This window comes from Podarcis melisellensis, assembly GCF_964234715.1.
Source record: "Podarcis melisellensis genome assembly, chromosome: 7".
NCBI lineage: Eukaryota > Metazoa > Chordata > Lepidosauria > Squamata > Lacertidae > Podarcis > Podarcis melisellensis.
Genome location: NC_138539.1, coordinates 11,674,474 through 11,691,760, shown reverse-complemented (window position 1 = coordinate 11,691,760; position 17,287 = coordinate 11,674,474). Strand labels below are relative to the sequence as shown.

The window sequence follows — 17,287 nt, the reverse complement described above, 5'->3', positions numbered from 1 at the left end:
CATCAGGGTCCTCAAAGGGAAACTATACCAATGCATGAAACCAAGAAAAAAATCCAACAGCTTTGTAAAAAGTCATTTTGTTCTTGAAAATGGCTCAAAGTGTTTTGAGCTTTAGTGCTCTCTCTCTCTCTCTCTCTTAGAACAAGAAAGTTTTCCTTTTTAGAGGAAGAACAGGTTCTCTTTTTACACTGCGGGTTGGAAGGAATGTCAGGTACCATCCAAATAGATCTATTTAAAGGTTATTCTTGAAGAAGAGGTATAAAGCACATAAGCCTGAGGCTTGGCTAAAGATGAAGCATAAACCATATTGTTCTCTCATTAGGAGAGTAAAGTGTGAAGAGATCTAAGCTTTGCAAAGACAAAAAAAGAGAAACAAAACACAAGACACCTTTCAGCTCTCTATTCTGCAATATGCTCCAAAAAATAGCATACTGAGGTGTCCATTAAAAATCATATACAATGGGCTAGAACCATAGGCATGTCCATGATTTCTGTCAACTCTACACTCTAGCCCCTATTCAATATCCCATGCCATTCTCAAACATTTTTCCAACAATCAGGAACAGCTTTTTTGGGGGTGGAGAGGAGGCAGCTGAGCTCTGTTCCATGAGCAATCATCACAATCCACTCTAGTATTGTAAATAATTCCCTGTTAAATGTGTTTTTAAAAAGCACTAAAAATGAAGTAAGACCTTTTAAGGTTTCTGACTATTTCTTTAGTGTTACAAAGCAGTTTGAATAAATCAGAAACATACAATGATGACATTGTATTGCTCTATGAGCTCTTAATGGTTTAATTAAGTAGCTCCTTTACTGTTCCATTCAAGCACAGACTGCATTGAATGCCACCCCTGCAGCACACGTTTAAAACATTCCTTGTCATTTGCAGAGCTAGGAAAATCTCACGCCTAAAAATATGGTGCGTTGCTGTTGTTGTTTAGTCATTTAGTCGTGTCCGACTCTTCATGACCCCATGGACCAGAGCATGCCAGGCACTCCTGTCTTCCACTGCCTCCCGCAGTTTGGTCAAACTCATGCTGGTAGCTTCAAGAACACTGTCCAACCATCTCGTCCTCTGTCGTCCCCTTCTCCTTGTGCCCTCCATCTTTCCCAACATCAGGGTCTTTTCCAGGGAGTCTTCTCTTCTCATGAGGTATTGGAGCCTCAGCTTCAGGCTCTGTCCTTCCAGTGAGCACTCAGGGCTGATTTCCTTCAGAATGGAGAGGTTTGATCTTCTTGCAGTCCGTGGGACTCTCAAGAGTCTCCTCCAGCACCATAATTCAAAAATACGGTGTAGTATCGATTAAATGATATATTCTCCCTGTCTTTATCTGCAGCTAGAACCAAACACATGCTGCTGCCTACAGAAAATTTGAAAATTTTTTCTAGAGCGGACAATTTGTTACATAAATGAAAGCAAAGCAAATACTTGTTTAAAATGGAAATATTATGAAGAAACAAAACATTAGAAACTCCTTACCAGATTTTTCAGGAGTGTTGATAATTCTTTAGTCAATGTAGAAAACTTTACAAAAGCAGTGCCCAGATCTGGATTATCTCTACTTAAGAAATTACTCCCAAATTTATCTAGTACTTGTGCATAGTTCTCTTCATTTTGGACATGTTCTGAGAGGGGAAAAAATACAGAAATGTGTTTTTTCCTACCAATGAAAAAAAAATTAATACTAACAATAACATTAAGAAGAACAACTTTAAATCGGCCTCTTGCTTGTAGCATTATTAAAGTTTTGATAGCAAGATTACCACTCTGAATAATATTTCAGTGAGAGAGGTGATTATTTTCCTGTTAGTCAGTCCTTTGGTCCTTAAACAAGTGCTGGAGTTCACCTAGCTAATTTCAGAACAAGAATTTGAAAAATGGCTAAAATGTAAGAATTTTGTGTAAGAAGCCGCACCACTGCTACAACCACAGGAATTGCTTGTCATAAAGGTTTTAATGTGACTGGACTAAGCATCACAGTGTATTTATATAGTCAGGTCATCCGAAGATGTCTGCAACTACTGTGTTTTGATACCACAATAAAAATGTGAACATCCCCCTGTGGCTAAATGACTTTACAGAATGTGGCGGAAGTTTGGTATTTGTGGCCAGTGACTGATGGTTAACAGGAAGAGTGGTGAGCTTCTTGGCTGTGCCTGGAACAGTTGACAGCATGACTTTAAGATACAAAACATAAACACAAAAACACTAATCAAATCCGCCTTTGGACTGTCGTAAGTGGCAACTAAACTGTATTTCACGATGATGGGTAGGCACCTCTTTAAGCTCTTAACATACTGATAATGACACAAGTGTGTCATAGTGGCAGCACCATTACTTATCAGAGAAAAGAGAGTGGGCTTGGTAGGATGTAAACGTATTTGGTGTTCCAAATATACACGCTCAATTTGCTCATTAAAATCCTGAGCCATGAGGAAAAGGAACAGCAACTGAGACACATCAAAATGTTGTGAACTTTCTTTCTTTCTTTTTTAAGATTACTATAGACCAAAATATGTGAAGATGGCATAGGCACACATTACGTTTAAAAGAGACCACTTGATTTAAATACTTCATTTAGCAGTTATTTTCTTTGCAGGGCATACTTTTATTAAATATATTCTAGGAAAGTCATCTATTTCCTGTTCACTTTGCACTGACAAGAACCTAGTCAAAATAAATAATGCTTAACTGATTAATGGAATCCTGAATCACACTCGCCTCATTCACATGCATTTTTTAGGACAGGAAAAAGTACCAGGGGCGGGGGGCAGACAGGAAGTGACGGAAGTCTAAAATCATGAGTACAGAAAGAAAAGTACTCTCAAAATTCAAACTCAGCAGTCCACCAATGAACTAAGAAATATCAATCATGATACAGCCAAGAGGAAACACTTCTTTTTGAACAGAATAATCTTTATGATATTGTGTTTGTTTTGACAGCCAAATATTGTTCTGAGCAACAGATTATGCCTGGGGGGGGGGGTTGAAATCTCACAACAAATTATATATACCAACGTGCATTGTTACTTCAACCTGCAAAACAATTAAAGCTGTGATAAATGGAACTGGAAAACTCTAGTTCAGAAAAAAAAATACAAAGCTCCGTTAAATCGCTAGTGCCTTTCAACTGGATTTTTTTATACATAGGCATTTTTTATCCATAGACAGCCATTTCTTGAATCTTAAAAAGAGTAAAATTGCAAAAACTATTAACACTGAGTAACTCTTTATTATGATTAAGAAAAATAAAGCTTACCTTGCCCAGAATTATATATAGATTTTACAGATTTTTTAACTTTTTGTAGTGCAGTTCGGTCCTGATCTAACGCCTAGAGACAGAAAAAGAAAGACCATGTCAAAGGCAAGCTACTTCAATTTTGAATTGTACCTCTGAAAACCTGAACATGAGGCTCTTGTAAGCAAATACCGAGTAATGTCAGGAGCTGCCAGCACCGTACAGTAGAGGCATTGTTATTACCCTCTAGGGAGGTCTTCAGTCACTCAGTCACTTCAAGTCAATTAAAGAACTCTGAACTAAAGAGCTCCTGAGGCAAAAAAGCATCTTGAAAATAGTTTGGCAGACCTAGGAGGTAGTGCTATATGGTCAGCTTGAATTCAAACAAATATACTGACGTTTATAGTAGTTTCACTATTATCTCAGTTGAAATTCCACAGTTTTAAGTGTCATATTTTAAGTGTCATGCATTTCTCGGACTTCAGCTACTAAAAAGTAGCTCTACAAAAGCAGAGTAACAAGCAAAACAAACGTAAGGGTCAGGTCATACATAAATATTTTTCTTCTGTATTTCATCCTACAGAATACTAGGCATGTCTACCTGGAAGTAAACACCACTGTGTTCAGTGGGATTTACACCATAGTAAATGTGCTTGGGAGAAATGTGCAGCTTTAGCATAGGATAAACAAATATAAAACACTAAATTCCAATACGTACTAGAAAAAATGTACATATAATAAGTTAACAAATATTAAGTGGCAAATAAATTATGGCATCTATTTCGTAAAGCCCTATGAATGATAAAAAAATTTCTGTTTTTAAAATCACAATTTAGCAGCATGCAAGACAGAAAGAAGAATTATCATTATTTATGGAAGAATATCAATGCATACAAAATAATATAGAACAGGTATTTATCAAAGTAGCTTTGGTTTCTCTCTATGAGTCTTCCATTTTTGCTGGTTCTTGAAACAAAATAGCGTATCTGATGTCTTAAGATATAGTAATGGGATAGACAGCCTTTCACCTCCAGGTCACCAAACTAATCTTGCTCAGATCAACAACAATTCACAAATGTTACCATCTGCTGGGTGTCTGGTGTCTGAGGTGAAGTGACTTAACACTTTCAGTTCATTTCTACCAGTGGTAAAAGTAACCAAGAATGAAAAAGGCATTTAATGGTGGCTGAATGTTACTGACCATAGATATGGATTATGATTGTGCCAGTGGTGTAGGGTGGAGGGTGCAGGGGGGGCCGGCCGCACTGACCGCAACATCTGGGGGTTAGGGTTAGGGGGCGCAAATCCACGGGTTAGGGGGTGCAAATTACTTGCCTTGCCCCGGGTGCTGACAACCCACGCTACGCCACTGGATTGTGCACTTGATACTTATAGAATAGAAATTAAATGAGGTTTGCCAACTTGTTTGTTTGTTTGTTTGTTTGTTTGCTGAAGGATCCCAGGGCACTGTAAAAACACACACACTGCTAAAATTATATATTAAAAATACAAAACAATTACAATCAGAATTAACCATATCAGTAATTAGATTTATAAAAGGTGCCTGAAATTATCCGTCTCCCCTCTCTCAGGAAGAAAAACTAAAATATACTAATGAAAATTGCCAAAATGTGTTTTGCTTCCTTCTTTCACATATTTCTTTATTGAGTTTAAGTCTGAAATACCGACAACAGAGAGAGAGAGGGGGACAACAGAGAGAGAGAGAGAGAGGGACAACAGAGAGAGAGGGATACAGACAGAGGAGAGAGATTGCTTGGGCCCTTTGGTCTGATAAAGGTCAACACTCGATCTTGGGCATTCCCTGTTCTGGTGGCTATGTAATTCTTGGGTTGGTATGGGGGAGGGGGGTGAGAGAGAAACATGTAGGGATTTTCTGGAGGCTTAGATGAGAGCTGTGAGTTCTTGTAAGCATTTTGCTTTGCACTCACCACGCACCCCAAAATGTGGTTTTCAATATGGAAACTGCTGTGCAGTGAAATGTACAGTGGTACCTTGGTTTGCAACTGCTTTGGATTACAACCATTTTGGATTACAACCAAATCAAACCCGGAAGTGTGTGTCCCTTTTTTTGGATTACAACCAATTTTTTGGGGGGAGGCCCCATTGGCCAAAGCGCGCCTTGGGTTACAACCTGTTTAGGTTTACAACCGGACCTCCGGAACCGATTATGGTTGTAAACCAAGGTACCACTGTATTGCATTTTAAATTAAACTCCCAAGAGATTTTGAGGCCCAACAGAGAAAGAGAGAGATGCACTAAATCATCAGCGTACATCTAAATTAAAATCTTTCTGTTCCTAATTACTAGGGAGGGGGAGTCTGCATTGGCACCAAATCATCAATATAAAAGTTAAAAGGAGTGGGAGCTAGAATGCAACCCGGTTTCACTCCTTAAAACATTTTAAAAGCATCAGTCATACCACCATTTAAACCAACTCTGACTCTCATTTCTGTGTTATTTTATTGATAGTATTGCTACAAGATTGTCATGGCCTTTAGCTAGAACAATAAACCTGTGAACTGGCGGAAAAATAAACTAAACTAAAAAAAAAAAGCCTGAATACATCATTTCCACAAGAAAAACTGAAAACTTTCCTTGTTAGTGATTTTTATTTTTTTTTAAATAATAATGTAAAAACAAGTTGTCTAAAAGTACATAAAAAACAGGCATTCAAACAAATAAAAATAGAGCCTGACTTTATGGGTCAGGGAGAGCCTGGGTAAAAAAAAGATGGCTCTACAAGATGCCTGAAACAACTGATTTAGCAATGAGGTTTGTTAAACTGACAACATAGGGAAATTTCCAGGACCCAGAAGGAAGCTTTGATTTCTTTTTGAACCACGTTTTCCTTTTTATAGAGAGTTGTGTCTCAGCTGGTATACAGCAAATCATTTTTTCCTGTTCACCACATAAGGAGATACCATTCCTGTGAAAGATAATCCCATTATACATCGTTATAAGGGTTAGCACAGATTGTACTGTGTGACTAAAGTAGGCTAGGGATGTTTGAGGAATTTGATATTTGTGAATTCTGATAAAAAGCTGACCTGATCTGCCCCTTCTAACCAATGTGTGTATCCATCCACCAGCTCTTACACTTCTCAAATGTTCTGACAGTTCTTAGCTCAGGAACTGCATAAATACTTTTTCAATGCTTATTTTGAGTGGAAATGCATTATAAAACAAATATTAAAGTATGTATATAAATACAAATTTTCTTTCCTTCTTTTTTTAATCCACATGAAAAATACAGAACTGTGATGGAAGAGGATTACGGATGAATAATGCAGAAGTGGCATAGAGATTGCGCTGTATCCACCTATATTTTACTCAGAGTAGACATATTAAATCTAATGGACCAAAGTTGGTCATGTCCATTAATATGTATGGATTTATTCCGAGAATGACTAACACTGAATACAAGCCAATATATGTGTGTCAAATGACATCAGGCGCTCAGGTGACAATCTCTACATCTCAAACTCACAAGTACCTCAGCAAAATATGAAGCAGAAATGAGTGATATACTCTCTCCTGTCTATCAGTACATATACATATGTATGCAGCAAAGACAGAAAGAGAACAAACTATAATCTATTTCTAAAAGTACTTACTAGCAGCTGGCAAAGTAGCTATAGCAAGAGTACTATTGATCTAGTCCAAGTACTAGTAATTTCTGAAGCAGACCCCGAAAACACAATGGCAGGAAGATTCTGGCTATATTCAATCCCCTTAAGATCTTGTCTTGTTGCAGTTATCTTTACACAAGGCCCAACATTGATGCCAAAATCCAGCATCGCCTGAGCTCTGCAAGTGCGGCTTTCTCCCAATTGAAGCGCAGAGTGTTCGAGGAATGGGGCATTTGCAGGAAAACCAAAATGCTTGTTTACAAAGCTATTGTACTATCAACCTTACTATATGCTTGTGAAACATGGAGCACTTATAAACGCCATCTCTAACTCCTCGAAATATTCCATCTACAGTGTCTCCAAAAAATTGTGCACATCACTTGGGAAGACAGGCGAACTAATATCAGTGTACTGGAAGAAGCAAAGATCACCAGCGTTGAAGCAATGATTCTTCAACATCAACTCTGTTGGACTGGTCATGTTGTGCAGATGCCTGATGATCGTCTTCCAAAGCAACTACTCTATTCCCAACTTAAAAATGGAAAGTGTAATGCTGGTGGTCAACAAAAGAGGTTTAAAGACTCTCTCAAGGCAAATCTAAATAAAATGTAGTATAAACACTGACAACTGGGAAACACTGGCCTGCGAGTGTTCCAGTTGGAGAACACCCTTTACCAAAGGTGTCATGGGCTTTGAAGACACTTGAACTCAGGACGCAAGGGAGAAACGTGCTAAGAGGAAGGCACGCTTGGCAAATCCACACCATGATCAACTACCACCCTTCCACTGTGGAAGAATGTTTGGATCCAGAATTAGCCTCCACAATCACTTACGGACTCATTGTTAAAACCGTGTTTATGGAAGACAATCTTACTCGGCTGCAAGTGATCGCTAAAGAAGAAGATATTGCAAGGCTGGAATGAAAAAACATTCACCATCTAGTACCCAGTGGTCTGAAGTTCTCACTGCCCTTTCTACATTTGTACACATGACTTATAAACAGCAATCTCGTTTAGATACCTATTTGGAAATATGGACTGCTTATCTTATTACTGAAATAAATTTTTTATTGTTAATGTCAGCTTGGGATGTGGGTTACCCCCCCCCCCCACTTTCTGTGTTATATTTGCAAATAAAAATCCTATGCAAACATTTGATGGATTAGTCTCCCTTTAACTTGCATCAATCACATTTTCTGTAATAGCAGAGTACTTAGTAATTAAAAGTTTTATTTTCCCCAAACCACTGATTTTAAATACATGATTACCGCTGTCTCTGCAAGAACAGCTGATTTCCTTCGCTCTAGAACAAAGCATCACTTTTCTTAGTTACAACCTTATCTAGCAAACTGAACACAGAATAGAGCCAAAGAGAATAAGAAGATTGAGTTAATGGCCAGATAGAAGCAGCAAGTGGAATTAATCCTCCCCTTTTATCTCAGGGCTAAGGTTTTGCACTGCTCACATAGAAATTACTAAACCCTGGTTTAATACGTATTTCTAAACATCAGCTACCTAGCGCAGAGCAGCTAAAGTTTGTTCTCTGCTTACCTCTCACGGTGTGGTTGGTGGGGGGGAGCACAAGCAGTGGTTCACATGCAACACTTAGCCAGCCACTTCACCGCTTGCCTCCCTACTCTAGCAGAGGAGAAATTAAACAGGAACGACATGAGCTGCATACACCAGCTCACAGTCCATTCACAGGCTGATTTTCCTAACTATGGCTATGGTCAACATGACGTTAGTACATGGCCACTGTAGCAGGCTTCAAATTCAAGATGATATGGAATATGCAGAATTTGAAGTATAAAACTTTTAGCCAAAAAGCAAAGAAGTGTGTCTGCAGCTAAGGAATAGTACCTAACAGTTTAAGAAAGCATGTAACATTACACCAAAAGTAGTAGATTACTCCCCGACTCCCACCCCCAAACACGTGAAAATGCTTTCAGCTGTATTTTGCCTATGGATTTTCGATAATCACAGAACTAAATGAATCATTTTCTTTGCAATTGTGAAGAAAAAGAAGGAAAACTTATTGCTACCTGTTACAAAAGGAATTATCAAGTTTTAAAGGGCAACTGAGTGCTTCTCTTAATTCTCTTTAAATGCCTATTTGAAAATCTAAAATCAGGTTATTCTCTATTAAATCATGCCGACATTAGCATATATTAATCTTGACAATTCAAATATACAGCATCACATTTCATTAAAACGTCAATGCAATTCAAAAATTAAGAATAATATACCAGTTATAGGTCCACTTATGTTTTTTAATGCAATTATTCTTATTGCACACTGATGCAGGTACAGCAGCTATTGTTTCATGTGCATAGCACCACAACAGACCACAGGCATATTAATTCTGGACTTTCTGCTACTCCCCTAGGGCAGTGACTCACGATCTGCTTATGCATCTGCTTATACTAGCCATTCATGCCAAGTATAAGCTCTGTGCATGGTGGGGCTCAAGCCACTTGCTGCCTCATTAGAGAGAAGCAGGAACTTAGAGATGTGAGGGTGTATGTGGAAATATTGTGGGCTGCCCAAGTCTTCCCTGCTCTTCTTTCTTCACTCATTAACCTCGTTTGTGTGGGCCACAGTTACTGTGAAGTTATTACCATTAAGTTGAAATAACAGGGGAAAAGGTGAAATAAACTGTCCATACTTGCTACTTTGGAATCATATGGCAGCAACAGTCCTTATGAATAAGGCTATCAATGAATACCAACCACAATAGCTATGTTCCTAGAATCATACAGTTGGAATAGACTACAAGGATCATTTAGTCCAACTCCCTGCAATGTTGCACCCCCACTGCCAGCTGCCTATACCAAAACAAGCTTCTCAATTTATTTATGAGTTAGTTTATTTCTTCATTGTACACTTATATTGTTAAAACATTCATCGGTTTATTTCACTCGATATTGGATTGGAAGATTCTGAGCCAAGCAAAATGCATAGGAAAAATCTGCTCAGCAAACTCACAGACTGCACTCCTGGGTCCAGTAGTAGTAATCTCAAGTAATTTCAAATGTTGAAAAATTCACAACTTTTCCAATATGAGGTAAGAGTATTGCTTATTTAGCAACCTAGTAAATGCATTAGCACTGCTATTATGATTAACACACTTATTTTTGCTTGACAAACTTTGCACATGAACTTCTTTAACAAAATCTTAAGATATTTGTGTTAAAACAAAATATTTTAGCATCAACATTTATGAGGAGCCTTCTCTCCTCCTCCTCCTCCAGTGTGCTTGCAAGGAGAATGGAAGCATTTGCTTTCGTTTTCAAATGAAGTTTGTCCCACTTTGGATGAAATTGCAAACTCTGATTAGTTTGCACTTGCCCAAACAAGCCAGAATGTTGTTTTTTACTTGGACAAACCATAACGTAAACCAACCACCATTAGTTCTTGTTTAAACAAAACTATCTGTCAGTTGAAAATATTAATAGATGCTTCGTTGCAGGTAGAAAAAGAAGACCAATTTCCTTCTTTTCTCCTTGCAGAAAGAAAAAGAAGGCCCAATTTCCTTCTTGTGGTCACACTGATGAAGGGAAGGGAGGAGCATGCTTGTATACAAAGCACAAAACATTCAAAACAAGGCAGAGACTAATAAACAAAATAAAGCTATGAAGTCTTCACCCACTAGCTGTACCTATTTAAAACTGAAGACAGCACCCCAAGTTTCAAATGCTGGTTACGATAAACATTAGTTAGTGCTGGTTGTGTAATAGCTGTAAAGTCTGGTAGTAGTAGGAGTCCATGCTTAACAGAGAAGCAATTGGTAAATGTGCACATGATTCCATAACCCCATAACCATTTTTAAGAGATATACCACATTAAGTCTACATCAGCCTAAAAAGACAGGCAACATGGAGAAAGATGAGTCTTCCCCCTCAGAACCGCAACTGTTGTGTAGTATGATGCAAGCATAATCCCTCTTGAAATGTAGACTCAAATTATTTTTGTCTCCAATTAATGGGTTTTTACAATATTTGTTTGACCAGAAGTAACACCAGGACCAAAATAAATAAATAATCATGATCCATTCATGACATTACCTTCAATGTTCTTAAAAGAACTATACAGCCTGATCTTAAGTAAATTTACTCAATACAGTCCCAGGTAAGTGTGTGTAAGATTGCAAGTTTAGCGTGGGAAAGCTTACTAAAGCAGTTTGGGTGGAACCCAGACTCAAAAGGACAGTAAAATTCCAGATGTGGGTGGCGTGGGTGAAAACAGGAGTTGTTCTCAAAAAAGGTCATCTGGGGTTTGTACTTTAGTGAAACGGATTACTTGGCATGTGGCAATGTATTCAACTTGAAAATGGAAGTTCAAGCACCCTCTGGGATTTATTTTTAACTACCACTGTCTTGTACTTATGCACTTGGTTGAAAAATACAGATTCCAAAGGCAATCTAAGATATATGCTGCTTTTGTAGATTTTCGTGGTGCATTCGACTCAATTGACCGCCCAAAGTTGTGGAGGAAACTCGCAGAATTAAAAATTGATCAGCGCCTATTGATCCTAATGCAAAATCTACACTCTTCCAATACCTGCCAAGTCAAACTTAACACCAAAGGTCACCTTTCATCAGACATCCCTAACTCGAAAGGGGTAAAACAAGGGTGTATCCTTGCCCCCTTTCTATTTAATTTACTTCTATCAGATTTGCCAGATAACCTTCAAAAAATAGAATCACATGCCCCTAAACTTAATCAGAAACCAGTTCCTCTCTTATTATACGCAGATGATGCTGTCCTACTATCATTAACGAGCTTGGGTCTGAAACGTCTTATATCTTCACTGATCCTTTACTGCGAATGCAACAAACTCTCTATAAATTATGAGAAGACAAAAATTTTGGTCTTCTCGAATGGTTGGAAATTAGAGAAATGGAAAATAAGAGGGCAAGAAATCCAACAAGTGAAAATCTATAGGTATCTGGGAATCTTATTCCAGAGCAATTTAGGGTGGGCAACCCATCGCACAAACGCCATAAAACAGGCAAAGTGCACCTCATCAGCAGTTGCCCGTTTTTACTATCAGAAAGGTAATCAATTTATTCCTGCGGCCAATCAGATATTCCAAACAAAAGTGCAATCCCAGATATTCTATGGAATCCCGCTATGGGTCCAAGCATATAACAGTGATTTAAAAAAGATTCACTCCAGCTTTCTGAGACGTATTCTTGGACTCCCAGCTACGATCAAATACGAAACAATGTGTGCAGAAATAGGCATACACACAATGGAATACTGGGCATGGTCCACCTCAATAAAGTACTGGTTACGCTGCCATTTTCGCTGCCCTCCATCAAGTCTGCTCGCCGATTTGCTCAATGACTCCTATAAATCAAGATGGTATCAGCACCTCGAAAAAAAGATTGAATCTTTAGGCATCGAGCTGGAGCCCCTGTACAATTCTAATGAGCAATACATTTTCCATAATATCCTAACTAGACTAAAGGATGTCGAGAGACAAAATATTATGGCAGCTGTAAATAAAATTTGCTCCCCCATATTCTATGATTTAAACATCTTAGATAGCAGAGCCAATTACGTCACTAAATTAATAATCCCAGCCCAACGTAGGGCTTTTATGCTGGCCCGTTTGAATGTTTTTCCCTCAGCATTTGTCAGGGGAAGATATCAAAATATTCCTAGAAACAAGAGATTCTGCAGATGTTCTATGAATGTCCCGGACACTGTAGAGCATATTCTCTTTCATTGCCCATTGTACAGTACGCTCCGTCAACGCGTGCTGTCCCCTCTCTCGGGTGGTCTGGAACCCCAGCAAGGTGAATGTGTGGGACTCTACCTATCCGACGTTGACCAAAGGGTAACGGCGGGGGTAGCCGAGTTTTTGGTAGCAGTCCTCCAAGGAGCAGGTTAACAAAGAAAACCATTGACTCTATATGTATATATATATATATGTATGTAGCCAACTGCTGCCCTTTTATATATATTTCAAGGCCTTTATATGTTATTTTCTCTTTTACGGTTTTATTCGCATAATGCCTAATAAAGGTTTGATAAGTAAGTATTTTTAACTATAGCATGACTTAGCATTTCCCCCTTCTATCTATTTGTTGCCCTTATGAATCACTTTCCTTTAAAAGTGCAGTTAAACTCAACTTCGTTTTGAAACAAGGTCTTTTCCCTCTCCAACAGTAGCTGACTGTTCAGCTTATACTTGACCACAAGCGGTGGAATAATGAAAGGCTGCTACTGGGAGAGTACAGTAGTAGAAGATGCAAACTCTAGCTGAGTTTCATGCAATTCATGCACTACTCTGTTTCTTTATGTTCCTCTTACCTCAAATCACTGGCTCAACCAGATGGAAACTAATGTTTGGGCTGGAAAGCGATATTGGAAGAGATATATTCAGGTGTTGCTTACTTTCTCTTCTACATCTCCAGACTTATAAAAAAAACACACCTCACATCAAACTTATTCCCAAAATACAATTTTCTGGATATTGGTTTTTAAAACAAGAAGTTATAATCAGAAAAATAAGTAACTGAACGTAATAAGTTGTATTTAAGGCTCAGTGATTCTTCCGTATGAAAATAGCCATTTCTACTATGGGTCTGCTATAAAGCAAGCTCTATCTACAGGAATAGCACTATAGTCACTGAATAATCACGAATGCTATTATTCTTGAGTAAGATCAATGTGGAGTTTCCATCTGTGAAATAATGCAACATGCACTGTGCTACATAACCATCATGGAATTACTATGAGGAGTCAAACATAAACTAGATTATTGTAAGAAGCAAAAATCAAAGAGAATCTTAATCCAGAATGATCCTCAAAATCAATGTACAGCAGCAGTGCTGGAAATCCATCCTTGTTGGATTCTCTATCTTGTTTCCAAGACCATAGCATAATTAATCAGCAGAGTGGCAGTTGGAACATCTGAGGACCTGGGACAGGCTTCTAATACCTTTATTCTGCCAGCATCTCTTACAAATGACACCAGAAGACGGTCCACTTTCACAACACAGATTACAGATTCAAATGGAAGAGGAATTCATTTAGCCTGCTTTTTTCAGAAGACTGACCCAATCTAATGCTGCTGAACTTGCCTGCAGACTAGAACACCACTCCCAATCGGATTACATGCTTATCTAGATTCTGTGATACATTCTCACAGTGCGGAAAAATGTACATTAAAAAAAAAAAAAGGATTATGTAAACATTCACAAATTTTTTGTTTGTTTGTATTTTACATACAAAATGGGCACAATTTAAATGCAGGTTTGGAGAGGGAGCGTTCTTTCGAAAAAGTCCACACAATATGTGATGGGCCTATGACTGAGCACTACCAAATTTAAACAGGGATAAATTTGGCTGCTCAGTCCATCTCTAATTACAGGCAGGCTTTTGTTTTACTGCTTTATCCCAGTCAAATTGTGTCAGTTTTGCTATTCACTCAGATTCACTAACAATGGAAGCTTGCTGATTAGAAGGTCAACAGTTCGAATCCGCACGATGGGGTGAGCTCCCATTGCTCTGTCGCAGCTTCTGCCAACCTAGCAGTTTGAAAGCATACCAGTACAAGTAGATAAATAGGTACCGCTGTGGCAGGAAGGTAAACGGCATTTCTGTGCACTCTGGCTTCTGTCACAGTGTTCCGTTGCGCCAGAAGCGGTTTAGTCATGCTGGACACATGACTCAGAAAGCGGTCTGTGGACAAACACTGGCTCCCTTGGCCTGAAGCAAGACGAGTACTGCACCCCATAGTTGCCTTTGACTGGACTTAATCATCCAGGGGTCCTTTACCTTTACTTTACTGCACAATAGGTCTCCAACATTAACACATCCATTAGCAGGGTGGAAGCCGCCTGAAAAAAAATCACTAAATTTATGAAGTATTGATGTTCATATTCTTATTCTGCATTTAGTTTCAATGCATACAACATAATGACACTTACTACTGATATTTATTCAAAAGCATTAATTACACCTAAGAGTAACTTGTGCTGAAGCACTCCTGTGGTATTGAATTAATCTTACATTCTAGTACATAGAGAATGCATTACTTTTAAATCTAACAACCTTGTTCATCGCCATAAAAATATTCATTCAACTCACTACTGAGTGTTTATTTTATTGCTATGATTGCAGAAGATGTCACTTTTTAGAATGGGGTGGGTTACATGTTGCCCTCGGCTTAATGTCTTGCAGGTGTGGGGGCAGGAGGGGCAGCCAACATAGATGGATCAATGGAGGGAGCAGCAATCTCCAATGACAAACGCCTTCTGCCACCAATCAGTTTAAGTATCTGGTGAGAGTAATCTCCTTTCCTGACAGCCCACTGAGCAAGGAAGGAGTGGGGGGGGGGGATCCCAATTTTGACTCAACAGCTTGCATGCAGTCAAACAAAGAAAAATGCTTCCCTATATTAGAATATGGAATGCAGATATTGTTGTATCATAAATACAAAGTAAGTTTGGGGAGGCATTATATTGACACTGAATTCTCAAGCATGCATAAGCAGTTTAACTCTTCCCCTTTCTTTCACTTTTCAGTTGGCACTAGGTAATCCACAGAAGCAAAATGAAAAACTTTAAATTGAATACCATGAAATGAATGCTGTCAAATGCTCAATAAACGATTTTGAAAATATTTTTATCCCTATAAGCATTTTCTTCTTAACTGTAGCCCTCAATATATTTACTAATCAACGGCTCGGTTCTAAAATATACTTGAGTTAATAACCCCACTTTTCTTTTGTAGGAAACAAAAGGCAACTAATCATATAACTGAAACATTCCAAAAAAAATCCAAACATAAGAGCAATAAACCATGTCCAGAGCAGATGAAAGACAAAACAAGAAACCAGCAAAAATCTGAATCAACACTTATCCACCACCAAAAGCCTTCTGAAATTTCCACATTTTCTTAGGCCCCTATGGGAAGACTGAAACAACTCCATTTCTTGCTGCCAGCGGCTGAGCTCCAGCAAGCAAGGGAACATGGAGCAGGGTGGCAGATACTGAACAATGCCTACAGGAGAGAACACAGAGGAGAATGCGATTTTCAAGCCCCCAAGGCCTCAGGCCACTGGAAGCTTAAAAGTTAAGAACACACACTTCATTAAACTGGGCCCAGAAAGACAACCAAAGGAGATAGTGCAAAACTGGAGTTTTGCCAGCTCCTGTCAACCATGACAATGACATTTTGGGCCAGTAAGAGTTTCCAGACTCTCTTCAAGGGCAACCCCACACATACTGCATCACAACAGTTTTTGTTCTAAATTCACTGTATTTTAATGAACTCCAATGGACTGCAAGTTAATATACATTCAAATGTACTTTAAATCAGTGTTTCCCAACCGGTGTTCCGCGGCACACGAGTGTGCCGTGAGACGTTGCCTCGTGTGCCGCGAGATGCCTGGAGGGAGGCGGGCGAGTCGGGCGGCGAGAGGCGGGGCGGCGGCGGCGAGGAGAGGCCGCGCCTCCTGCTGCTGCCTGGCGCTCCTCCTCGCAGCCGGCAGCGCTGCCTGGGCGCCTCCGCGCGACTCTGCCTCGCTGGGTTTGGTCTCCCAGCAGAGACGGGTCACACGCGCCCCTCCCTCCCTCCCTCAGCCTGCGCGGAGGGAGAGCCAGAGAGAGGCATCGCTCCTGCGCGGCGGGAGAGGGAGCAGCCGGAGCGATGCCCCGAACGAACGCATGGGACCGGAGGGGAAATCCTCTCCGAGGCGGATTGAGCGCAGCTGAGAGAAGCCTTTCGAGGAGCTGCCGTGTCCCCTGGAAACCCCCTTCCCAGCTCTGCCTCAGCCGCCGCCGCCTCAGTTGCCGCCGTCCCTCAGTCCCTCGCTCTGCTGCCTCCTCCCACCCCCAAAGCTTGGAGGTTCCCCAGCAAGGGGGAGGGAAAAAACTTTCACTTTTGTGCGTCCCTCCCGGCGTGACGCTGCGCGCTGACGTCACGGGGCGGGGCTTTAATGGTGGTGTGCCGCGAGATTTTTTTTCAGTAAACAGGTGTGCCGTTGCCCAAAAACGTTTGGGAAACACTGCTTTAAATTGTGGTATAAGGTTTGGTAAACCATGTTTTGTTATAAACCTATTACATTTACATCTCACCTATCTTTTCACAAGCTCAAGATGGTAGACATAGTTCTCCTTCTCCCCTACTTATCCTCACAACAACCCCGTACCATAGGTTAGGGTTAGGCTAACAGAAAGTGACCGGCCCAAGGTGAGCTTCATAGCTGTGTGGAGATTGAACCCCAACCTCCCAGGCCTTAGCCCTTATACCACTACATTATATTGGCTTAACACTGTTGTTCCAAAAGTTGATCTTCCTCTTAACGTAACTATTTTTTAAATACATCCAGCAACAGCTCTGTCAAGAAGCCAAGCACCTCCATTCATCAACCTGGCAACAG

The 17,287-nt window shown here is 39.8% G+C and overlaps 1 protein-coding gene across 5 annotated transcripts in view; it reads right to left on the bottom strand.

Moving 5' to 3' along the window:
* The window catches only part of ASAP1 (ArfGAP with SH3 domain, ankyrin repeat and PH domain 1), a 141,952-nt gene that overhangs the window by 58,816 nt on the left and 65,849 nt on the right, over positions 1 to 17,287 (bottom strand). For all 5 annotated transcript variants that reach the window (XM_081918704.1, XM_081918700.1, XM_081918701.1 and 2 more), the window contains 2 exons: positions 3,261 to 3,333; positions 1,481 to 1,626 (listed from right to left, as the gene is read on the bottom strand). In XM_081918704.1, the coding sequence (XP_081774830.1) occupies positions 1,481 to 1,626; positions 3,261 to 3,333 (219 nt within the window). The remainder of the gene's footprint in view (positions 1 to 1,480; positions 1,627 to 3,260; positions 3,334 to 17,287) is intronic.